The sequence below is a fragment of the Ambystoma mexicanum genome, chromosome 7q, assembly GCF_040938575.1.
Source record: "Ambystoma mexicanum isolate Mex_15411 chromosome 7q, UKY_AmexF1_1, whole genome shotgun sequence".
In the NCBI taxonomy this organism is placed as follows: Eukaryota; Metazoa; Chordata; class Amphibia; order Caudata; family Ambystomatidae; genus Ambystoma; species Ambystoma mexicanum.
This window is the reverse complement of record NC_090941.1, coordinates 12,964,986-12,991,601: the sequence shown is the minus strand read 5'-3', so window position 1 is coordinate 12,991,601 and position 26,616 is coordinate 12,964,986. Positions and strand designations below refer to the sequence as shown.

Genomic DNA, 26,616 nt, shown 5'->3' with positions numbered 1-26,616 from the left:
GGGGGCGCTATCTGAGAATATTCATCCCCAATGCGATAAGGGGCTTCCTTCCCCATGCAATCCTCCCTTGGGCTATTGTACTGTGGACGTACCGCCCAGGCCCATGGGAAAGATCTCCCCCTAGGGGAAAAGGGACAACATCCTCAGATTCATCAGACAAGGTATTAGGTACATGGTTACCAAATGGGGAAGAAGGGATCTCTTGAGTTGTTTAAGAGTAGAGGCTCTGAATTATAGTGGTGAGTCACATTTTAGCATGCACATGATAGTATGGGTTTGAACTGCAATAAGGGTTCAGGGGGTGAAACTCATTTTAGACTCAAAAGTGTGAGTCTCAGGCACAATTAAATAGATGCCAATGCACAAAGCACATGATTGAAATTGCACGTTGCTTCAGGGTGATATTTCAATTAATTAAGCTGCACTAAACATATTACTAATATAAATTAACATACTAACCCAATCCCTGTTAACATGTAACTGAATCCCTTAATAACATTTAGTGCAGATTAGTCTATAATGGAATAGGCTTAAGGCAGATTGGAAAATGCATGATGCTCTTTAAAATGGGAAATTAAACGTGCAGGTTACATTTGCACTGGGTGATAAAAAATGTGAAGATCCGTGCCACTGAAAGCAGGGCATTTTTATTAGGCAGTAAGCTCAAGGAGAGATGTATCTTTTGCTCTCCAACAATGAAATCGTGTGCCGTTACGGTGGAATGATCTGCTCAAAGGGAGGTATTTTCCTTGAGTGACAAGGGGATTTTATAAAAAGGGTTTTGAGAGGGAGTAGCTTTCAGTGATCTTCGTGCACTGGGAGAAGAAGTTTGTTTGTTTATTTATTTATAGCACGCGCCAGACCCGAGTAACAGAGGGCTGGCTGGAGACATAATTCAGTGCTGGCAGGGTGTCTGATGCTGAAGTAGTCTTTATCGGGGCGACCCAGGGTGAGGCAGGTGGAAAGATTGGGGAAGATCTCCATGCCAAACTGAATCAGAAATATTGACAACATATTTGGGTAAATATGAGTTTAAGTGAGGGGCTGCTGTTTTGAGTAAGGTCAGATAGTCTAGATTAAGTAGGTCAATTCATATTAGGTGCTGTCTATTTTCTAATGTGCATGTAATCCTGCATTTGTGTTTGAAAAGCCTTGATGGGTTTTTCTTTTCTCTTGCCAAGTTCCACGTTGCCAAGGACAGTTGGCAAGACTTGGCACTTGTAAAACACTGCAAGCTATTGCAATGTGGGCATATCTGTTACTCCAAGTAACTTGCATATTTCTATTTTATGATAAAAAACAGATTTCAAAGTAACTCGTAGTTTTATTGCATTAATGCTGCATTTAGTCTGTTTTATTTGATATGCATAAAACAACAGAAGTGTTGTAAGAGATATCTTAAAATAAAGGAACTGCATTGAGCTGTTTAGCTTGAGTGATTGAATAAATGTGCAGTAATTCAATTGCATGCTTTACAATGATTGATACTCCGCTAAGAGGGCATAGTGTGGTATTGTACATAAGGTACCTCGAGGGGGCATGCACCATCCATACAGAATGCATCAACTGTATATTTTGTTTGTTGTTAGTGACCCTGGTAAAACCAGTTATTAGACAATGTTATGAAGTTGGTCTCACCACTATAATACTCTGAATGACCACCATATTACCAAGAATTATAAAACATCAGCAAATACCACCATAATAAAAATACTATGAAGTATTAGATATATAAATCAACAGTTGTTAAAGGAGTCTCAAAGTCTAACAGAAAGATAGTTATTTCTACTAAAAACTGCTTACACCATTTTAAAGTATTATTTAGATGGAACAATACTCAGTCCAATTCAAATAAATGGACTGGAAGGGCTGTGAAAGCCTACGCACTATCCTCACAAATGGAGGGGGAATCTGGTGCATATGCTTGTTACATTTGTGGAGATCCATTCAAATTGGAACATTCTTCACAAGATTGCCGGAAAAGTCCACTTTTCTGTAAACAGTACTACCATTGGTAATTTTGCTAAGCTTTCATGATGGATAATCACTTGGGTTGCAGGAGGTGGGGGGGGGTTGTGAAGGTACAACTTTGATCTTGTGGGGTCTATCAGTGGAAAGTTAGCACAGGCTAAGAGTTGGCAAGAAATATTGGAACAATGGTGTGTGGATCCAATTAAGATATTAATTGAGCAAAAACAGATCTACTTCATCAAGTGCGTGAAACACTGCAAAATGGTATGTGGGACTTTAGACTTGCAGGTAAATCATTTTATTTAAGGGAAATAAGGGTAAAGAGGGAGGTACAAAATCTGTGTAGCAGGGTTTATCAGTGTAAGGATAATTTGCACCTTTGCACCATCTGGCAAAGGTGCAAAACACTGTCTTTTTTTAATTTGTATTGAAGCATAGTATATATCTGTGGCCTGATACATCGGTATCCTGATTTGCAGCGCCTGCTCTACCTTTGGCACTGAGTAGGTCCAGGGCACATATTGCCCATTTGACAGATTCAGTGACAGACAAGTCTCTGTCGTGCGGGCGCATTTAAGATATGCACCCCGTAGCAAAACTACAATGATCATAAGTAACCAATGATGGTGGCAAGATAATCTCTAAAATAAAGCTACACCTAAGTATAGGTACAGTGCGTGACTCTACTTATGATCATTGCTACCTCATCCCAATTGATATTGCACATGTTTCAGCTCTGCTGTGGAAGGTGATGTGTATTCTGGTCAGCTGAGTGTGGCCCACCAAATGCAAAACAGGAAACTTTGAGGGCCAGGCCTCAAATTTGATCTCTTTGTGAGGGTAGGTAACACCCTCCTCCCGAGACAGCAGAACAGCAGTAAGCTGTCATGTGCATTAAAGGAGCACACCTATTCAATAGGAGTAACCTCACAACATGGTTGTGCATCTCTAAAGTAATTTGTTCTCAGTGAGAAGGAAATGGGGGGGGATTATGATAGACAGGAGGTCTCTGGTTAATGGAAGGAGACTTCCACCATTTGTGGGTCTCCTTTTACCTCTGTCTCTTTTCTGCCCCCTCCACTTCATTTGAAGCAAAGTACTTTGGGTGTGGCATCATAAGAGAAAAGTCTACTCTATTCAAGAGCAGGGCTTGGACCAGTAACATATGCTAGCTTTAGTCCAATCACCTGGGGACATTTGCCTTTAAAAGAAGGGGTCTGCTTCCCCTTCTTCCAATTGTCTCAGATCCTCTTGGAACCTTTAAGGATGCAGATTCACTCTAAAGAACTGACTGGACTACCTTTTGGAAAGCTGTACTTTCCAAAGCCCTCAGCCTGAGGTGAAGATGGAATCACTCAAAACGGAAGTAATATCTGTTGCCTACCCACTCCCAGGGCATATCTAGAGTAACCTCTGCTGTGGACCAAGAGCTTGCACTCTGCACCGGAATATCCTGAGCTAGCAGAGCAGACCCTAAACAGAACCATCCTGTACTTGGTCCCCCTGAGTAGGCCTTACAGCAACCGGAGAGCCAGACCAGCCAAAGTTCCCTATTCGACCACAACTGGAGCACAAGGGAAGTCACTGGCACTGGTTATTGCACTCCTACACCACTTTGAAATTGCTTGCCCTTTAAACCAGCTGGTTGCCGCATTGAGTCCTAGCTAAAGCTCCTCGCCGCTAGGCCCAAAGCAACTGCTCGACATAGGGACCCAGCAGAATCACACGCCCACTCTAACCAGGTGTTGCAACTATGACTTGAGCCAGCCACCCCTTGATTCACTGCCTCATCAACCTACCTGCACATTAATACACTCAAGTTCACTTCGTCACCGGCCGACTCGAATCGCTGGAGCATCACTCATCAACTACTCCCAGGGGCTAAAGCTTGACTCGGCCTGGCCAACTTAGAAGCGATCCTGAGTTGCCTCGACCTGCATCATTGAGAGCCACCCTTGAACTGCACAGAACGACCACCATCTCCCCTACTCGATACTCACTTGCTGCTTGTGCCCACACGATTAAACTAGCCCGAACTGAACTTGACCTACTTGGCAGCTAGGTTCAACACCGTGTCTGACTGGGTCACCCACCAAGAACTGAATCCAGGTACTGTTGACACTGAAATTCATGCTCAGTCCACTTGGACCAGAGAGATTGGTTATGTCACGATTGCTCCTATTTTCATCCAAGATATCCTTTTGTGGCTAGTGACTTACCTACCACCTCTGGAACTACACTCAGAGTGCTACTTTTGCCAATGTGTTGCATCTTCTATGTTCTCTCTGTGAGGGTGGGTTTTTATGTGTTCTAAGGGCAGATGGTGTGTTTGATTAAAATATATATATATATATATATATATATATATATATATATATATATATATATATATATTATATATATATATATATATATATATATATATATATATATATATATATATATATATATTTTAGAACCTTGATTGCACAATCCCTTTATTTTGGACTGTGATTCTGTATTGTTTAGATCACTACTGGTTAACCTTCACACCCAAGAGCATAGCCTTCCCTCGGCCCATGTTACCATAAAAGATGAAAGAGGTATATCTCTTAAATGTCCCTGTTTTACCTTTATGATTTTGTTGTGTTTTGGTTTGAAGAAGTGTGAGAATTGAGTGGTCCATTTGACCCCTACTCATCCTTGTACTCCTGTGGAGCAGAATCCAATACTCACAATCAGGACCTCTGTTCCTTTGTTATTCTGCCTACGAGATCGATCATTGATACATTATACTTCTCGTCACTAAGCACTCAACAAGTTTGACCTACGACACTTTGAAGGAAGTATGTTATTTATTTGTGTATTTGGAATATAGAGTATAGGCTGTAGATTATATAAATTATAATATGAAAACGTATTTTTAAATATGTTTACTATTTTTGAATATTATTATGGACTATAACTTAACCACATAGAGACATCTTCGATGTAAATGTTCTTAGTGTACAGTGCAATTAACTGGGACAAAATAGGCCGCCACATGCACTTTATAAATATGAGGAGATGGTTACAGCAGAGATAGCTTCACACAAGTTTGTTTTAAATGGCCTTGAAACGTCTTTTGATCGTCCGGGTGCTAATTAGCTGTTCAAATGCCATTTTGAGTGTTATCTCATTATTGGACAGTGAAACTCTAATTCCTCATCGAACTCGAGGGGGAGTTTCACGCAATGGGAATTTCACAGAAATCCTGCTTATTTAAACCTCTATTAAACGTTCAAGCGCAACACAGAAGCTGGTTGGAGTAGCTCTATTTTAAAGTAATGCAGATAAGACAATATGCTATCATGCTAGTACTGGAGGCACATTACATCTGGAACATATATTATTAAATCCCACCAGATGTTTGAATGGCAGACAGTGCATTTTCCTCCAAAATATCCCAGCTAAAAAGCAGAACGGTCTAGGTAAGGGCTTCTCGGGCAGAAGCATCCTTAAATGGAACGAACTTCCGGCGACACTGAAATTGGAACCAAACTACATAAAATTCAGAAAGAATCTAAAGACCCTGCTATTCAAATAAGCACCCGTCTAGACTACCATCTTTAGATCCTCTCAGAATTGACTTATCTTTGTTATCTTGTTATCTCATCTTCTGTCTATACAGGTCCTGTCTCATTGGTAAGCGCTCTGATGCCTGCGGGCTTTAGCGCTATACAAAAAAACAAATAAATAAATAAATGTGATTGATTCATCATCAGAATGATGTGGCTACCCGTCCAATCTCCAGTCTCTAATACCTCCTGTCAGCACTATTGATTTGTAATGGCATACACTTACCTGAGGCAGGCCCCTATGCAATACCTGGATTTAACTGTGGTCGTTAGCCTCAATGTTGCCTCTTTAGGACACACGCATGCTCGCTTCATGTTTTATTCATAATTACGCTTTAGAATGGGAAATCAACACAGCTTAATGACTGCAATTTTGCTTCAACAACTTCTTTGAAAAAAATCTCAGCATAGTTAGTGCGAACTGAAAATAATTGCATGAACCTTTGAAGGTGTATAATAGACGTATTTAAATGGATGCACAGCGTAGGAAACCTTCGGAAATATATTTACATTCTGAACAGAGATGCAGAGGTTTTCCTCCTTACCTGTGACTGTGAATGAGTGCATTGAACGCCAAGCCATCTGCCCAGCTACTGGTGAAATTGATAACGTTGACCTGTGGGTAATTACGAGTTGATTGACGGACCCAGCTCAATAAGATCTTTTCACTGTTTGTTTGCTGCAAGTCGGCCATAATGCCTTTCATTACATCTTTGACCTGTAACAGATAGACCATCATCAATAGCAGTACCCACTAAGGCAATATTTTGAAAGCCCTCCCACGTGTGACCGAGTGTAAATTTGCTTTTCTCCCTTCTCAATTAATGTGCAATGTTCTGGAAAGTCTATTCTGAATGATCAGCAGAGCGATAGCGCTGCCAGATCAGCTCCTGGGGAAACGCACCAATGCAACACCACCATAGCCAACGTGAATATGTTTGCCACTTATTTACTTATGGAATAGACTTACAATCAGTGCTGTCAGCAAATAAAGGTAAGCAATTTCCTCTCAGAGATCCATGTTCACCTGGATGATTACATTGTGGGCACGCTGTGTGCGCAACATCCACAGCCTCCCCTAGCGACAGCCAAGGGGGTCCATGCATGAAGTGAACACTTCATCACCTGTTTATTGCCAATTGGATGTATTTCTAAGGCTTTAGCGCATACTCACCATAACTTCGTGGGATAACAATAATTAAGCAAAGCGGAACAGTCTCCATCTGAAAGGAAGATCCTATAGCAGTGCTAACGTCATGTAATCAGTAAAAAAATACAAATGTATGGTTCAACCTCGGTCATAAACATCTCATGCAGTTGAAGGAATACAGATATATATAGTTAGAAGGCAAAACAATTGAAAAATGCCAGTGTTGAGTAGCAAAGCAAAAGTATCTTGCCTGCCTCTATAGAATTGCAATATCCTTTCAGCTTTCACATTATAGCTATGGTATTGCTTCGACTAGAGTTTCACGTGAATTTCAATGTTTTTTTTTTCTCCCTGAAGTAACCATAACTTTAATCATTTTAATTGATGCACAGCAATCTCTGTGACTCTACTTGCAATGCCCACTGGGCATGGCCTGCAATCATGTCCCGGGCACAGCAAATCTACGAGCAGTCACTTAGCCCCTCTGTCCTGGGCACAGTGACCCTTCGAGGCAGTGTCTGCTGGAAATGGCCATCAGCTATGCCCATCCAACACTGTGCTTATGGTATGGGAACAGGTGATCCAGAGGTAAAAAGAACCCTACCTGCAATGCCTTCTGGTCCTGCTCAAAGCCCACGCCCAAGACACACATCCAATGGACATTATCACAGGCCCCGCCTACACTGCCACATGGAGAAAAAAAAGTTTGTGGGAACAGTTACCCTTCCTTCAGTGCCTCACTGAGCTATCTTACCAGCTTAGTTATAATGATCTCCAGACAATGACATTGAAATATGTATATACTTACAAATCGTAGAAAGACACAACAGTAAGTGGGTGAATCGAAGGATTGACCGAAAAACACACAAAGAAGGGTACGTGGATGGATGAAGAGATGAATGGAAACCGTGCTATGAAGCGAGATAGACCATGTACAATGGAATTGCGGGTCGGAGAGCCGGAAAGCAAAACAGAGGTGAGAAGTTGGTGAGGAAAAGGCAGACGGCACGCCTGTAAATAAAGGGCCATGAGATAGAGAGCAAATAAGCACCTTTACTGAAGAGGCAGGTAGACAGGAAAGCAAAATGGGTGGAGACACAGATAGACAGAGGGACATTTGGAAAGATGCAAAGGGACCTTGATGGAGAGAGAGAGAGGCAGGCACACAGACATGCCAATAGGTGTGTCTGTTAAAAGAAAAGTGTTTACAGATTGAGGGAAAGATATGTGTCATTGGGTCTATGCTCGACCAAAAACTGGTTGAATTGTTTTACGTCACTTTTGTGTTGCTTGAATTTGCCCACAGAAAATTAGATGGCGGGTTAGGCAATATTGGTATGGCTGGGGTGAGGCGGGTAGGAACATGGGGAAGGTGCAGGGTTCAGTGGTGTTTCACTTGTAAAATATTTGAGCAAAATAAATTGAGCATTGGAAATGGATGGCTAAGCAAGTATACCCAGCACCATAGAGATAGACAGAGACAGGCAGAGGGATGCAAGATAGAGAGACAGACAAAGACAGATTATGTGGCTAACAGACAGATGTGTAAGGAAGCATGAGTGAAAGAAGGATTAAAAGGTAGACACACACACACACACAGTGAGCTAGAGAAAGAAAAAAGGCTAAATGGAGACAGCCCCATGCACAGATAGGAAGACGAATAGTGGGAGGGGATGAGTAAATGCCATAGAAAGGAAGATATCAGTGGGGGAAATAATGTGCCTATCTAAACTTAGTTACCCTTCACAGTGTCAGGAAGAAATAGCTCGACAAATAGCCACAGAGGGGGATACACAGATACATATACAAACTAGAAAGGGAAAGGGCCCCTTTTAGAAACATAGATGGGAAGAAGGATTGCTGGAGGGGAAGACTGGTTGTTCGACAGCAAGCTGCATGGAGAGGGTCATGCGTGGAGAGATAGACCTCATGGATATCGGTCTGAGAGAAAATAAAAATAGACAAACAGGTATAAAAACGGAAAGGAGGAGGTAAAGGGAGTGATGTCTGATTAGACTTACGGAGAGACAGAGACAAAGGTATGTGTAAAGGTAGATGGTGCACAGACAGGCAGACTGACAGTGTAAGATTTGTGTGTTAAATATTTAGCCCATGTAAGAGACAGAGTGAGAGCATGAGAGGGGCAGCAAGGAAACAGACAGATGTGTACAACTCCTCTGGCAAAACAACCCCCCCCACTATTACTGCAATGTTAAGTGACAATTAACAATACCCAAAATGGTAGCTGTTTATAATACCAGCTCAGAGCTTATCTTTATGTAGACTTATTAACTACCCTTTATTTTAAAGCAGTATTTCAGGATGTAATAGGGATTCCTTGTTGTTATGCCAACATAGGCATGAATTTAACAAATTTAACAAGGTATCTCCTTTTCTAACTGGTGGCAACGCAACTGAGTGTTAACTAGTCAGGTTGCATCTTCCCTTTGTGCACTGAGGCACATTTTACCGCCTGTGGTTATTTTATAAATTGCTGCAGGGCATTTTCATACAGCCATTTCCAGCACTCCATTGAGAACGGTGTCCCAACACTGCCACAAGCTGAACCCCTCAGATGCATATTTCTTTCTGCAAGCCATGAATAACTGGTACCCCCACTACCCCAGCCCTTTGGATTTACACTGAATGTATCCATGTCCAAGCAAGGTAGAACATTTTTTTTTTAAATCAAATAACTTTTAGGGCCATATGGTTTGGTGGAATCAGCCATGTATACATCAGGTTGCTCCCTGTACAGTTCTGAAAAAAATAGATGGGCCCGGTTGGACTCAAATATGTAATTTCAGGATCCCCTGTTCTTCAACTGCACCTCACACGATATCACTTCATGGAGTTGCTTTGCTAATATCAAGAACAACAAACTATGATTGTATCCCTGATAATCTTAAAGACATTTCAGCATTCTTATAGTGCCCTAGGCTTTTTGTTTAATAATGTCCAACCTGCTTCCAAAGTGCTCCATCGGGGCACCTCTTCCTTTCAGTGGGGTGAAGTGAAAATCTCAGGAGTAGCTAACTCTTCTAGAGGTACATAACTTTAAACAATGCTAAAAACAGCAGTAAGGAAATTCCCTGAATAGATTTGATCAGGTTAGTGTGGAAACAGGTGTAGAACTTGGTCAACGCCGTCCACACGTGGCATTCAAACTGCATGACAACTATGAGCAGTTATTAGGAAACGTAACTGAATTTAAGAGGAGAACTCGAATTTACATCTAGTTACTATGTATGAATAATCAATGACCAGAGTGGAAAAACAAACTGTTCTTTCTATGTGTGAGGTCAAATGCTTGAAAAATTACAGAAAAAAAATCACAATTAATAGAAAGACCAGAGAAAGCACACCTTGCCAGAGTACTGTGCCCACTGTGGGGTGAATTTAAAGGCCCCAAACAGAAGTCCTGTTCACATGAATAACAAGATTTAAAACATAAACAAAAACGGCCTGGCATTTGTTTTTGTTTTTCATGTACAAATAAAGAGCCATGTTGAAAGGGGCCTACATGTCATTACCAATGGATAAGCAGCATTTTAATTTACAAAAGGAGGAGGAATGGAAGATCCCCGTCATATAGAAAACAGGATTTTTATCATTGAAAACAAAAACGGCCTGCACAGTTGTGTGCAAATAAAAACGTTTTTTGAAAAAATAAAAGAGTAAAAACTATCACTGCTCACAGAAAAATGTCTGGAAAACATAATATGATATGTGGGTTGACAAAGAGCAATGTACATTATGTTTCACCAACAAAACTCCAGTGACATCTGACTTTGTCTGACTTTGTCTTCATGGCAAATGTCAGCCCAAAGCAGAACCTTGTGCTGGCTGTGGGCAAAACTATACAAAAACAAAAAGAAAACTCCCTCTCTCAGCCTGGATGTCAAATCTCCCATCTAATGTCCAACCACAATAAAAATGTCCTGCTAAAGGCGTCAACATTCAGTGTTCTCCAGAACTGCTGACTCTAAAAGCATAGACTTACAGAAAAATCACCCTTGGCTGGTACACGATTAATATGTGGGAAAATTGAAGCACCCACATCAAAGAGCAAGCTTCCAACACAAAGGAGACTGATAAAGGCACAGGCTGACCCAGGGAAAACAAATGGCTGGAAGGCAGGAAGCATGACCATTTGTCCCACATTAAGATTCATGATGAATCTATGTACCATTTTTATGTAATTTCCAGGAGATTCTGAGGATATAAAATTCATCTTTGTGTGACTCTGGGGACCGTAATGTCCAGTCAAACTAGGTTTCTGGCTGATCTGAACATGTTCCAAATGTGAGAGTTGGTGAGCGGGTGGTCAAAGAAATTAGGGATATGCTTAATAACTTAGATATTCATAACTGTTGTGCCTTTTATGGAAACAGCAGAAAGGTGCCACATTCTGCATGATACAGATTTGGTGGTCGGTTTATCTAATTCCCCATGATAAGCGGAAACAGAATATATGTGTAGTCTGGCAGTTGCTAGTAAAATTATGAAGTTGTGATACTTAACACGTCTTTGCCAAAAATGTTGAAAGGAGAACAAAGGATGATGACAAATGGGAATTGCCATATGTTGCTTCAAACCCCTAAACGAATCCTGACTTGGAGGCTGGGTTTGAGAGGAGACAGAAGGGTAACTGTCCAATCCTAGTGGCAGGGATTATTGCAGGGTACTTCCCCAAGATTGAAAAATTGGTAGTGTCATTGCTGCTTTATAAGGGGAACTGCACTAGGACAGAGGGACAGGAAAAGGAGAAAGAAAGAGAGAAAACACAGACTATCAGAAAGGCAGATGTATCTTACCATCTGACAGCTGTAAGAAGACACAAGAGGAGACTGATAAGAGTGCATCTGGGTGGAGCTGTCTATCCCTAGGAAGGCCTCAACGCTGACTGGATCCTATGGTGGAGAGCAGGAGGCCATATTTGAGAGTAGGGTGAACAACCCTTTGCCCGATCTTTCCAGAGTGTCCTGACATGCAGCTGGTTTTCCTGAACCTTAAACAGAGGCTTGCTATGCAAGTAGAACTGAGCCCTGCAAAACCAAATGGTGGGGGAGTCTGTTTCTCTTGAATCGTTTCCCTTTGTAGTGGAACAGGGGCAAAACTGTGTAGATCCTTAGCCTATGTAATCAAAAATATTAATGTAATTAATTTCCCATTTGGCAGAACACTACGGGTGAATTTTGTTGAAATTAAAAATTAACAAAGCTCACTTCCCAGTGTGCGCTGAAAACTATATCCTATAATTTAATTGGGTATCCTTGTTGTCCAGATGACCCTGACATCTTTAAGGAAGAGTGGTGTTTTTGTTCTTAAATCAATCCAACCCTTTTTATCCAGCCTTCCCCAGTAGAGCTTTTTTCAATGACGGGGGTCTGAAAGCCAAAATTCCCCAAATCATTCCAATTTTCTGTCTGACTTCCCAACATAAACCAAAGCAAGGGGGGTATGAAAAAGAAACCGCTACATCACCCTTGTTTATTTTAAACCAAGAGTGTGGGCAAAATCATAATTGGCAATCTTGAAATCCTACTGCTAGCCCCTTAAGCCTGCAGGAAAATCAAAATCTCGCAACATTACCTACAAGCCTTCTTTATTGATCAGTGTAATTATTTTGTGAAGTGAAATTTACAGAAAGGGAAGAATTGTGATGGTGTTTTTTTCACTCACTTTTGCGATGTGTTTATGCTGAGAGAAGTTGATTGTGTTGTGCCACGGATAAAGTGGAGTTTTGACCTTTCCATGCTAATTTCTATTACTGGTAATTTAAATAAATACCAATATTTTTCCCGCACACAACGGTCAGGTTCTTGGCTCATTGTTAGCTCAGGAGAGTGGGATCCAAGGGGCATGATATGTGTCTGAGATAGGGCTAAAAAAGAATATGTTAAAGAGTTTGTTGCATAACCACTTAAGTAGGGAGGGAAGAAACTCCCTGTGTTAAGGGTTGCTTCTCAATAAACTGTTACACCACAAAGTGTGAAACATGTGTTGGTCAGCAGGAGCTTATTGTCACACATTATATAAGAACGTTTGCACAAGCATTTTTGGTCCTCACTGAATAAGTGACAAAACAATGTACAATTGTAACTTTGGGATCTGGCGAGACCCCATGGTCTAAGGCATTTTTGTATAAATTAATATGTTTATAGATTCAACTGTTGGCTTGTGGGACCATATGCTATTTCTTGTATATTTCTTGTATAATTTTTGATTATCAAACGGAGTGAACACATGTATGAAAAGAAAAACCTCACCCTGAGTTAGTAAAATCGTTCAAATTATTCAAGATTCAGCGAATTGGTGAACGCTTGTATTTGTAACTTCAGAGTTTATCAGGGATGGACCGAAAGGCCAGTTAAGCTAACATTAACATTACCTAACTTAATGATATTTAGGGAGAAGTTGAAGGCGGCAATGGTTCAGTGATTCTTTTTAAAGTGTAGTGTGTATTGTGTGTTCTGTGTTATGATTAGATTTTGAATGATTACAAATCACTCGGATATCCTGGTGTAAAATTGGCCAATTTTAGGAAATATGTAAACAAAAACAAAAATATATGGATTTTCCATCAACTTTTTTAGAGGGGGAAATCGCCTAAGGAAAAATATTTTTTTTAAGAATTTCAAGGAGAGAATTTACAGTCCAAAATAAATAATAAAAACCCATCGAACTACAATGCCGAACAATAATGCAAAAAGCATAATATTATGAAGAAGTTACTTTCACGTATGTGTGTAGTTTAACATTAACAGACAGACATACATGAACGGAAATATAAAGGGGAATAGGGAGTCGTCATGCCTGGATCACTGAAGAGAAGTAGAATAGAAAAGTATTTTTTTCTTCCTTATTTTGGTCAGCAGGCTTCTAGGCACAGAAGTGGAATATACTCAATTGTTGGGTGTAAGATAGGAATTCCCAGGCAGTGCAAGTGCCCCCTGTTCTGGGCAAAAACGTTCTAGTCAGCCTTTTGCACATGATGCCAGCCTGACCCACGCATTCAGATGTATAATAATACACTGCACCATAGTAGGGAAAATGCAAAACAAAGTCACTCACCTGCCAATGGAGGATTATACTCCAGATCAATCCTAGGGTAAGTTTATGGTTGCCATCCACTATGTCTGTGCTACCAATATTCACCAGTTCAACCTGTAAAGTAAGCAGAGCATCCATCACATGTCACACATTTATGGCTCAAGCAGTATTATACAAACTTCTTGTTAATAAGGTGCAGTAGCCCTGTAGTAATAATTGTATAATTAATATGGTAAACACGTCTATTACTAATGAATTAATGAGTGACTAATGGTGAAACACAGTTTAATAATGCATAACTAATGATTAACTATTGTATAACATACACCTCACAACTATCTCCACAATAATGTTATAGAGAACAAGTGTTTTACATGTGTTAAAGAGGGAATCCCCTTAGTTGTGTGAACTGCGAACTGCTGAGACCCCACATGAGCCCCTTTCACTGAGTCAATTTTTTGTTTGTTTGTGAAAGGCACCAGTGACACCGAACAAGTACTATTTAGAGCTACGCATAATACTCACTTAAAGGAGATCGTTTTGGGACCCAGGAGAATCACTGGCGAGTCACTCAGGAAAGAATGCAGAGCCAGTAGTTAGGTGTGCAGCATAAACGGCTATTTGCGCTTTTGTTCCATGTTAATTGTACATTAAATAATGCATTATTACTGACTTTTATTGTAAGGCCATCTCGGGAGGTTCGCTCAGCAACAACGTGCTCGCTTTGGAAGCAAGACGACACAGAACACAGGTTCGATCGCTAGGTCCGCTTAGAAACCTCTGGGTATTAAGCGCGTTATAAATAACCTATCATGCCATATCATATCATTTGTATACAGAACGCAAGCACATTACATCACCAGCAGTGAAAATGCATTGCCAGTCTAAACACTTTGTGCACATTCGCAAAAGTAGCATAATAGAACAGAGGAGCATCTGCGACTGCTGGTAAAGAAACGGTGGTTTTGGAGGAACCTAGAAATGGGAATTAACATGAAAATGCGCTGTATTGTGGGAAGAAGAACGATATTTCACTACTTGATCCGCAGGACTAAATACGATTGTTTGACGGTTACTATTATTGAAATCTTGCGAAATAAAATCAGAAGAACACTTGTTATTCCTATATGCATTCGCTGTATAGAACACTAAGAATGACCTCTGAGCTAACTCTAAAAAGCCGTGGATAATTCTAAAACCTAAAACAAAGGCATACCACAGTTAAAGAGATCGGAGAAATACATTTCAAATTGTAGACACAACTCTTCACGATAATATGACTGGTGTTTAGCTAAATGAGTGATCATTGACCCCTCATTAATATTATCTGTGTTATTACCAGTTCAGATAAACACTTCATTAAATATTGTTTTTTGCACATGTTGTACTCAGTGTGTGGAGTATTCTTGTCATGCTCAATTAAATGTTCCCGACATTAATCACCCAGTTGTAATGCATGCTTCTACTATATTTCATTACATGGTCTACCCTCTCTTCAGACCCAGGAGCCTTTTCTCTGTGTTGTTGGCCTGTGGTTACACCGCTGGAAAGCCATGGAGCATGTGAATTCCTCTGGTGCTACTGAGCCAGTGAGGATCAGAAATACACTAACGCCTTCAGATGAACCCGGTGTAGGGGGTGGTGGGTCTGATCCAAGACACTGAGAAATCATCAGAAAAGAGAACATGCCGGGGATCCAGAGGCTTTATGAGCCACACTAACTCCTAAGCTGCTGAGTACCAGCAGGATGTAATATTGTTTCAGATACAATCTATACAAATTACACAAGAACACCATTATACACCACCTTAAGGTGGACATGCAAAAGCACAACATGCATATTAAATAGCTTTCAATCCATTCAATAAACTAATAAAACCTCAAAGTATTAAAATCATAGAAACTGACTTGATAAGAAAATCATGGCTGTTCTCAAAAACAGACCTCTATTATTCCTTTTGAGGTAATTGAGTTGCCTACACCATGCATGTAAGAGATAAGTTGCAACTGCAAATATACAATATATGGAGTGCAACACCCTGCATTCCCGCAGGGCCAATAATACATTCTTAAGACCTGTGTTCTAAAACCAAGATCTTGAATGTTTCTTATGTACATTGTTGAACACTGGAGCATTTTGAAGTGTTTCACAACTTTTCCTAATTGCTGGGCATACGTCTGAAGATACCAAGATCCATTTTTGAATAAGACCTGTAACTGGCAAGAAACCTAGGTGCACATTTTAACAAAAGTATACATATAAACATGTCCAAGATCAAAGTATTGCTCATAATCAAAGGAGGTATTTAGAGAGGAATACATAAAAAGAGAGAACGGTTTGAGCAACTGTACAGGGTTTTGTTCATTGTGCCAAAGGTCATATTCCACCTTTATGAATACCTTCGATGTCTTATTGGCAAATCTAGGGTTGTCACACAAGGCAATTTCCCCAGTATCTTGTAAGAATATGTTGACATGTCTAACCCACGTGAGGTGTTAATGAGAAAAATAAAGTATCTTCAAGTTTGCATGGTGTATTCTTGTGCTATGATATGTGACTGGGTAAAATCCCTGTGCTTTAATAAACAGAGATCAGTTCTCCTCTCGGCCGTGTATCAGAAAACGTTTTTTTTTTTTTGATAACTGCTCATTAAGTGGTAAATGTCTGGTTTTGAAGAAGGCCAAAGGCCGAAACACGTGTCACATAAACTGCCAAATCTCACAAATAAAACGTCTACAACTGGCGCAATATGTGTGATGGCATTGATTAATTAATTGGATAATACATCATTTATGATTATCCAGTTCACAATCATATTCAACACCTTTACAAATGTTTTCCCTGGTGTAACTAGAAGAGAATTTGGGCAGTCACTTGGAGGGTTATCTCTCCCTCCCTTTTTGTATGATGGGATAATCTCAGAATAGCATTCTAAAGCGTGTTTATATAAGGGGCCCAGATGGTCATCTCATTTTTTAAAAGGTCACCGTGGATACCAACAAGTTCAATGGCTTTTCCTAGCTTTTCTTTTAGCACATTTCACCATTTGAACCGGGGAGCAGATGGTACAGCACAAATGTTAGTTCTCAGCACAGGTACAAAAAGCTCAGCAGTGGTTGCCATAGCTTTAACAAGAGCAATGGGCAGATAACAGTTCTCCATCGCTGTGAGCTGATCGATGTTAGCCAGGAGATAGTTTGTCAAAGAATGAGTGTAAACCCTACTCGATGGACGCTGAAAGACAACATTTGGGGGGCAGGGAGGAGCCCAAGGACAAAACACAATAAAATGAAGGTCACAATGGTCCATCCAAGTAACTGGAAAAGGGTTAAAGGTCACAGTCAAAGAGTTTGCTGAAAAAATCAAGTCCAAAACATTCCCTCGCTCATGAGTGGGAAGGTGATTGCGAAGATCAAAAGACAGATCATCCAAGATGTCAATTAACTTCTTGGCGTAGGAGTCTGCTAGGTTATTAGGTCGGATGTTAAACTCTCCCATAATAATCAGCTCAGGATGTACAAGAGTCAAATCTGCAATCAGCTGTGCAAAATCATAGCCCAAATTAGCAGGCACCCGGTAGAACAATAAGATATGAATTGAGTTATTTGGCGAGATTTGTAGCCACACCAAAGAAAGCTCACAAAGAAGATTGTGGACAACAGGAATTGCAGTATACTGAAATGTAGCTCAATGGGCCAAGGCCAGGCTACCACTTATTAATGGGAAGGTTATGTCAAGGCAAGATGTTATCATTTGTAAAGAGAGTTCAGTCATATCTGGTTCAGAGGATGAGGTGAACCAAGTCTCTGTAAGACAGAGCAAGTCTTGAGAAAAGTCCTCCAGAAGAGAATGAATATTTGTATGGCGGCTACTGCTGATCTGGAATTCACCGATAAGACAGTCAGCAGTGTTTTCCATTTCCTCTGGTCTATGGCCCATTTTGTTCACACTCTCAAACTGGCTCATCAACTGTTCTCATTTTTGTGCTGTTTCACAGGCAGCCATCTGCGGAATGCCTTTGCCATCTGTAAAAATGTTTTGTTATTTATTTACATATGTATGTATGTGCAGGAGGAACAATGCACTTTTGATCACAAAAGAACCTACAATAAATAAGGAATCAGATTTTACAGGAAGCAGTGAGCTTCTTTCAATGGGGTGAGTGTGAGGGACATTCTGACCAGGTTGTGGAGGGGAGTAAATGGAACAGTCATCGGGGACAACACATAAGTGGACATACATAGATTAAGGACAACCAACATTGGACATTTTTAAGTGCAGGTAGGCATCATGGCCAGCTGAGCTCAGGATGGGACCATGATGGGTGAAGTGCTAGAGTGGAGGCAGAGGAAGCGAGGGACAGAGACGAGGAGACAAGTGTTAGTTAACAGGCAGATGAGAGGTAGGTTAAGAAGGTAACTCTGAGGTGAGGAGGTAGGCTTTTAGTTTGGTTTTGAACAAATCCATGTGGACTGTTTCTTAGATGTCTGGGGGATGAGAATTCCATGCAAGTGGAACAAGGAGAGTGAAAGATCAGACGCAAGAGGAAGTACAGGGAGGGTGAAGAGCCATAAGGTTAGTTGAGGAGGTAACGCAGAGATGGCTTGTAGAGTTGCATAGACGAGGATAGATACAGTGGTGCTTTACTGTGGATAGATTTGTGAACCAGCAGAAGAAATTTAAATATGGCCCTGTTTTGCATCGTCAGCCATCCAACCTGGTGATGGCATGAGAAAATAGGTGTGAAGGGGATGCTGGCACAGTAGTCCAGTTTGGAGAAGACAAGAGTGATTAATAGATGCTTCGCAGTGTTGAAAGGAAGGAGGTGGTTGATTTCCTAATATTTAGGAGGTTGACGCAAGCTGCTGTTCCAGTTTTGGAGATGGAAGTAGAGAAGGTGTAAGACAGTTCATAGATGAGGCCAAGTTTTCTAGCTGAAGAAGAAAGTTTCCTAGCTGAAGAAGAGTAGGGGAGAGTGTCAGATGGGAACTGGTTAGGCAGAGGAAAAGGAATGAGAGAGCTTTTGGCAGGAAATAAGAGCAGCTCTGTTTTAGTAGAGTTTAACATCAGAGTACAAAGCCATCCAATATTGAATGATAGACAGACAGTTAGAAATGTTGATAGAGAGATCAGAGAAGAGTTCAGTTAAAGAGAAGAAGATTTGGATGTTGACCACAGAGAGCTGGTTTGAGAACCCCAAGGAGGGGATTATTTGCCCAACAGCAGAGGGATAGGGTGTAAAGAGGAGCAGACCCAAAACACAGCCTTGTGGAACACCAACAGTTAAAGAAGTGATTTGAGAGGTGCTGTTGCTACAGGAGATACAGGAGACAGAATTGGGCTTGATTGTGAATCCCAAGAAGAAATAGTATTAAAGAGATAAGAGTGACCAACAGTGTCAAAGGAAACAGACAGGTCAAGGAGTATTACCATAGAGGATAGGCTGGAGTGCTTAGCAGATGCAATGAAGTTGGAGATATTCATGAGAGCAGTTTCCGTGGAGTGATGCGAGCATACATCTGCTTGAAGGGGGTATCAAAGGTTGTGGATGTCTAAGAAATTGGTAAAACAGTTGAATGCAATCCTTTCAAGCACTTCAGAGTAGTGCAGAAGCAGAGACAAAGGACAAATGTTAGTCAGTAGGTTCTGGTCAGCGTCTTACTTTTTTAGGCGAGGGATGACCGTGGCTGTTTTGAAAACAGAGGAAAAGCAAGCAGAATCGAATGACAGGTTGAAAAGCTCAGCAATGTGAGAGGCCACTAATGGGGCAATAGGCTTGATTATCTGAGGAGCGAAAGGGTCTGATGGGGCACAAGAGGAGTTTGCCTTCATCAGTAGAGCTAGGACTTTGTCATTATTAGTGGGAGATAGAGGCAGATGATGATTTTGTATGGGTAGGCAGGTTATGGATAGAGTGAAGATCATGCCCACTAAGAAAAGACTGAAGTTCAGATTACTGAGAAGTGGTTGGCAAGGGAATGTTAAAGTCACCTAAGAGAATGAGGTGAGGTTTAGTGAAAATAGAAACAAGGAGTTGCCCAAGATCATCAACAAATTGTCCAGTGGGAACAGAAGGGGGGATAGATGGAGATGATGTGAACCAGGTAAGGCAGAGCAATAATAGAACGCTAAGGGACTGCTGCATTGTGTCCCTAGAAGGCTGCTGTCATTTACAGTGCCAGAGTGCTAGGCCATGCCCCCTTTCCTACTTTGTCAGCTCCGAAGCCCGCCAGGGCTGAAGCCTCCGGGGAACAAGGGTGAAGGGTGTTTCATGATGCAGGGGTGTTCAATGCAAGCAGGGTGTGTGGCAAAAAGGCTAAACTTAAGTGCTGGATTGCAGGACTGCTGGATTGTAAGACCCCCACTGGGAGTCCACACTGAGGTGTTAACGGGGTGACAGCATGCTAAATTGAGTTGGGGCTTGCTGTGGTTGGTGTCTGGTTGCTCAGAAGTCTGACCCTGGTACACGGTAATCCCTGGAACACTTCAATGGAGGTGTCGGAGTCTTCAGCTACTTCCCCCTACCCTCCACTTCTCTTCTGTAAAGAGCTCGCCTCACAGCATACACTGCAAGTGCACCGCAATTCCAAGTATGAGCGCAAGATACTAGTTGTGAGAAGAAAAAACTGGGCCTGTGTATAAAGCCATGGTAGGGATTGTGCTTTTGATAGTGGTTTTGTTTCCGGGGGAAAAACTGAGCAGTACTTTCAATTTCACAGGCGAGGCTTAACCTTTGATTAAAGCAATCAATCATTTCTTGGTGCTCAACCAAGTCGCCCTGGGATGAGCAACAACTGCTACAGGAGTCCACCATTGGGCAGAAATACCCAGCCGACTGGGTGGTCTGCCTGGTCTGCCTGCTCTGAGACTTGAAGCAAGCGTCACAGTTAAAAATCGTGAAGAAATTGTTACTAAAGATAGTCCATCCATCACTGCTGAGAAAACTGTGTGCATAGAAACTGTTAAAGATAAAGTCAAAGCATCTATCAATTGAAATGGCCACTCACTCTCAATTATAGCTGAAACCCAGCGGATTGTGTCTCTCTTATATCTTCTTCAGCCTCTATCGTGCCAACTCACCCATGTCCATGATTCGACAATCTTTTGAAAGGAGAATCTACCATTACTCGTGGCGGATAATGCCACACCAGCTCCCCTGCTGGAAGCTTCTTCCAAAGATCTCAGGTGGGGGTCTGCTATGCAAGCTTTCCCCTGCAAACAACTGCTTGGTTTCTAATTCCTTGGTTGTGCTTGGCTCCACCAAAGACTATTTCCTGCCCACTACCGCCCCTTGGACTGAACGGACATGGAGAAAGATAATGCAATTGAAGACAAGCCATCCCCCAGTTTCACTTGCAGTACCTTTAGTGAGAGTGTGCTCTCCATGTGCTCAGAGTCTAGTTTCTTTCTTCAATTAACTCCATTTAGGGCTTCTGGGCTAATCAACAAAGGCACCCAATCCTCCTCTGACCTACCTCCCAATGCGGACCACCTTGTCTGGGGATGCAATTGAGAATGGGTGCTCTTTAAACTGGCAGCCATTAAACAACTGCTATTAGTCTTGATAGAGGCCGAGGGGAGGAAAGGAGGGATGCCTCAGGTGGAGTCTTCCAGTGTTTTACCTGCTGCTATGGAGCACCACAATGCATTTTCGGAATTCCCCCCAAAGCTAATCAATCCTGGTTTGTTGACCCTTGAAGAGAAGGCTGATAGTCACAATTTCGATCATGTGAGACCCCCCCTCGGCTATTGCACCCTGTGAGCCCAGTGTCCAGATCCACATGACGCAGCCCAGTCTGAGCAACAACCTCACTTTATCATGCCTAGCAAGGTCCCTAATCCTTATGTAAAGCATATTGTTTTGAAGGCCTGTGAATTAGATGACACAGGAATTCAAGGCCCAAGTGTGAGTGAATCCAGAGCATGATTACATTTTATGATCATGGGGGGCTAAGAAGTGACACAGTATTCCTCCATGGGGTCCCCAAACCGACTGCCTATTAGTGTGAACCAAGGAATACCCTATGAAACAAATGCTTAGATTGGCTTCCCACTGTTAGTAGTTGTGTTTTGTATCCAGAAAATCGTTGGTGGGTTGTCACAGAATGTCTGGCGAGGGTGATAGCCCCTATGACTCTGTAAAACAGGTATTTCAGAACCAGAGAGTCACCAAAGGTGCCCTGGCACGATCCAGGTGTTATGGTCGGACTGATAATAATGGGATTGTAATTAGCCCTTACCCTTACCCAGGAATTCATGATCTACCTGGAAGTACACCAATTAACTGTGTTTCATCTGGTGCAAACCTTGCTCCCATGGGGACAAGGCCAGCAGGGAATTAATTTGGATTTGGGCTTGTGGAGTACCGACTTGTTCCTGACTGTAAACAAGGGATTTATTCTATTTCTGAATTATTGTTTCCCAGTGTGTCTTCAGTTATTGCCATTGTTTTTTTTTTCTTTTTCTTTACATCTTTTCTTTTTCTTTCCTAGCTATGATATGATGTACTATGGAAATCTAAGTAAGGTTTTTTTATATGGATGTAATTTGATGGCCTATTGGCCGAATACAGTTATTGGACTGATTTAAAATGAATCGAGATGGTGAATTCAAAGAAGGTTGTAGAGGTTGTGGAACTGGAGATTTGTGAGGTATTGAGGCAGGAAGAGAATAGGTGTCTGACACCTCCACCTCTGCCATCCTTCAAGGGGAGTGAATGAAGTTTAGTTTGGAGTCGTATAAGGCTGCCACAGTGGCATTGTCAGATGGATAAATCCAGGTTTCAGTGATAGCAAGAAGGTTTAAGGGAGGATAGCTGGGGTGAAAGTAGTTAATCATAAAGGAAGTTTTGTTGCATTCAGACTAAGCATTGCAGAGTGCAATGTTTAGCTGATCAGGTAAAGAATTTGTGTCTCAGTGGAAGAGAGGTGAGGTGGTTAGGTGTTAGAGGCAGTGTTGTTAGCTCGTAGGCTTTGTTTGTTGGAAGGAGGTGGAAGAGAGAAGGAGTAGTGGGAGTTTTGACTTGAGAGTTTTATAAAAGGGAAAGAAAATGAGGAAATTGTAGCGTGATTGGAGTAAGCGTAGGGACGGGTGAGTAGGAGGAGGAGGAGGAGCAGGCGTGAATGCATTTTATGTGAGTAGCAGTGTGTGGAGAGACTGTACAGTAATTAGGAAGCTTGGGGTACTCACAGGCTCAACTGGGATAAAGGGAAAAAAAAGGATCAAAGTCTAAGAAGCAAAGAGGCAGGTCAACATCTGGTCTTCACCCTTCACTCTTCTGCCCTTAACTGGAAATGTGTTATTGTTAGTCATTGCTTAACTAAATTGACATCCCTGTTCCCCAAATAAATGCATATATAAAGTGGCCTGTCGGTAAACAGCGTCGCCCTACTGTAACCATTCACTACCAGGGATTCCTCATGCCTCTTGGGGGGAAGGGAGAGACGGGTGGAGTCGAAACTGTGCACACAAATACCAAAGTACTCAATTTTTTTGCACACAAGTCCACTTGGCAATTTTATGTTATTGAGTATTTGCAAGGTGCTTCATACAACAGAATTGTGTTTCAAAGCACCGCAAGGATAAATGGGAAGGGTCATGGGATAAAATAACAGTGGCAAAAAAAAGATATATATATATATATATATATACATATATATATACACATATATACACATTCATGGTCCTACTAGGCCTTGTCTGGATTTGGACTATTGTGCCATTGGAACATTCTGGTGACTGCACCACTGTGAGTACAACATGGCTATAAAACAGCCAGGCAAACTTCAGGGAACTAGATACATGTGACTATTAATTTCCAATAGCTTAAAAACAATGTCTACTACTAAATCAATCCACAGCCAACATAGCTGCTAGACGGGCAGTGATCAGATACTTTGCTTGCAATGTGATTTCTTTCAGCCATGTTAAAAGTGTTCCATAAGATTGACTAATTGATCCAGGGTGTCACTGTTGACAGCTGCATTGTTGTAGTTGTCATTATCATAGTGGTGCTAGGGTTCTCCAGTGATTGAATAGAAGCAACATTTCATTAAAATAGAATGGGTTGGTGATGGTATGCTGATTGACATCTCGATTAGACAAATGGTGTAGTGTGGTGTGTAAGGGTGCCGAAGTACTGGTTCTAACATCAACATTCCTTTTGGGTTCCTGGAGAATGCCTCCCTTCTCAAGTGTCTGACTTTCAGTATTTCTTCTCCAGCCAGGGGGAATTACTCCTTACCCCTGTACTCTCTCTCTACCTGTGGGACTGAGCACCTTGAGACTTACTCCCTTCTCCTGGTCGTCTTTGTTCTCACATGTTCGTTGTTTTCTTGTTCACAGTTCAGAATATCAGGGGGAATTAATCCCTTTCCCATGCCTTTCTCAGGCTTCTTGTTACAATTCACATACAATTCACATCAGCAGGGGGCCTGTCACCCTTCCCCTGGCCTTCTCATTACACTTCATAGCAGTAAGGGGAATGTCTCCTTTCCACTTGGCCTTTATCAGGCTTCTTATCACACTTCACAACAGTGGGGGAAATGTCTACCTTCCCCTGGCATTTCTCAATCATGCACTGCCACAAAGAAGATAGTTTACAAAAGTTCCTCTTGGCTTTGGCACTCTCCGCCAGGTACTGTCATGAAGAAGATGACTGGCAAACGTTCCTCTAGATTTTGGCAGACCTGGCTCACTCTCCTGCAAGGTACTGCCACAAAGTAGATGACTTGGATGAGTTCTCACTTCTTATGTGTAGCTGCCAGACCCTTATATGTGTCTCTTTCCCAGGGTTTCCCTCATCACCCCTGGTCAGTATTATTGGAGTTTTCCAGAATTCCACTATACCCTCATCAACCTTCCCAGCAACCCAGACATCTTTTGAGTTCCTGCTTGCTTCCTCCGGTTGGTCTGGGGCTCCTTGGGCTTCAGCTTCAGTCTTCCCTTGGTTTCTTTGCTTTTCCGTCTGGCTGCAGTGACTCCACAGCGTGACTCTTCACTCTGCATGTGTTTTGGCTCTGTGGCACACTGTCCAGGCTTCACACATTCCTAGACATTCTGTCTGCTGAGTTTGCCTTTGGTTCAGCTTTGGTGGAGCAAACAGGGACTTCACGTCTCACTCTCTCTCTCGCTCCAGTCACCAGCTTCTTCTCCATACTCCACTGAACCGCTTCCTTCCCCACAGTTCCTCCTGGGTGGGATTCTCCCTTTGGTAAATCCTTAGTCTATTTTTATCTTCCAACTAGTAAAACAACTTGAATGCATGTGTACATTTTCTTGAGAACTCTTAATTGCTCTGCATGTTCCCCTCATCCCAGTAACTTCCAGAGAAGCCTTTCTAAAATCACCCCTACTGTTCCTCATCAAAGTTAATCTTGGGTTTGTAATGTTACAGGGGTAAAGGGAAATGTGGCCTACAGAGGGTTGACTGAAGGGATGTGAGTTTGTGAGGGAGGTGAGTGGCTGTGATGAAGGGTTGGCATACCACGTTTTACTTGGATGGTCGTCCTTGGCCCTAGAGGGGGAGTCTCTCCCCATGAGATGCTCCTGCAGAGTACCTTCCCCCAGGGGGACTATCTGGTAGTAGGAACACCTCTCTTAGCGCATGGACAGGGGTGCCCCCTTGGGGAGAAGTGACAACATGCATGGATTTGTCACAATACTTAGTTTCACAAGTCAGCTGTCTACTCGTTTGTTGGCATACCTAATTCACTCCCCTGCCATGTATTGCCTCAGGGAAGATACCCATTTCTCCTTATTATGTGGATTTGGCAGATCAGGGAAGCTTCCCTTCGAGGTATTGTCATAAAGAATATGACTGATGTTAGGTTTTGGTTTTCGGGTGCCCGACACTTCCTTGGTGGTCAGTGGTTTTGCTTGACCCCCGACATGAGGGAGATTTCCTCAAACTCTCTCTAGGTATGCATGAGGCTTCTGGACCCTTCTCTGGTGACCACTGATATTTCTGTTCCCACTGAGATGAGGGATTCTATCCCCAAAGCTATGCTTGGCTCTCAACTCCCCCTGCGGGTCTCCAGCATTTCCCATTACCTGTTTCCCAAACGGGATGCGTCATTATCTTTTCCAGGGTTCATGGTTTTTATCATCAGCCTCTTTGGTTCCTTTCTGATCCGACCATCTGCTTTCTCCAGCGGTTCCTCGAGCCCTGCTGTTCTGGCATCGCCAATGTCTTGCTCTCTTGCGCCCCACTTGTGACTGTTCCTGTTTGACTCCTACTGGGACTGCCAAAGGAGTCGAAGTCGACCACCAGGTCCAGTCTCTTTCTGGTTCCTCTGCTGCTTAACAGCATCAGTGATGGCCTGTCTTTCGGCTCCCATCACCCAGTTTGAACTTCTTGGGTAGCTGACCGGGACCCCTCGCTTCCGAGGTAACAGCCGATGGGTCCTTTTTCAGTCTACTTATTATTGGGCTTGTCCAGCCCTTGTGTAACGTCATTTCTTGTGGTTAGTGGCTCATGGTCACTGTTATGTAGGGGCCTCTCTCTGGAACAGCCTTCCTGCCTCCCTGAAACTTGAGGAGAACATCTCTGGTTCCGGAAGCACCTCAAAACCTTCCTCTTTGCCTCGCTTTCTCTCCCTCTCTCCCCTGCTAATGTTACTGAAACTGCACTGAATATGCAATTTGGCCACTCACCGAACTCGGTCCTTGGCCAAGCCACTCTCCCCCTGCACTGCCTCCCTGGCAACCCCTGCACTGTGGGACTGTCTCTGTATCCCTACAGCCCCCCTCCCTAGCACTTGTCTGCACTTACCTTGCACTTGCCACCAACTGGCCCTTATTATTTATCTTGCTATTTTACTAACTCTGTACTGCACTTCCCC

The 26,616-nt window shown here is 42.2% G+C and overlaps 1 protein-coding gene across 8 annotated transcripts in view; it reads right to left on the bottom strand.

The window, feature by feature from the left end:
• Positions 1-26,616, bottom strand: part of DMD (dystrophin) — a 7,616,828-nt gene that overhangs the window by 6,636,088 nt on the left and 954,124 nt on the right. For all 8 annotated transcript variants that reach the window (XM_069639082.1, XM_069639084.1, XM_069639079.1 and 5 more), the window contains exons 5-6: positions 13,795-13,887; positions 6,113-6,285 (exon numbers count right to left, since the gene is read on the bottom strand). In XM_069639082.1, the coding sequence (XP_069495183.1) occupies positions 6,113-6,285; positions 13,795-13,887 (266 nt within the window). The remainder of the gene's footprint in view (positions 1-6,112; positions 6,286-13,794; positions 13,888-26,616) is intronic.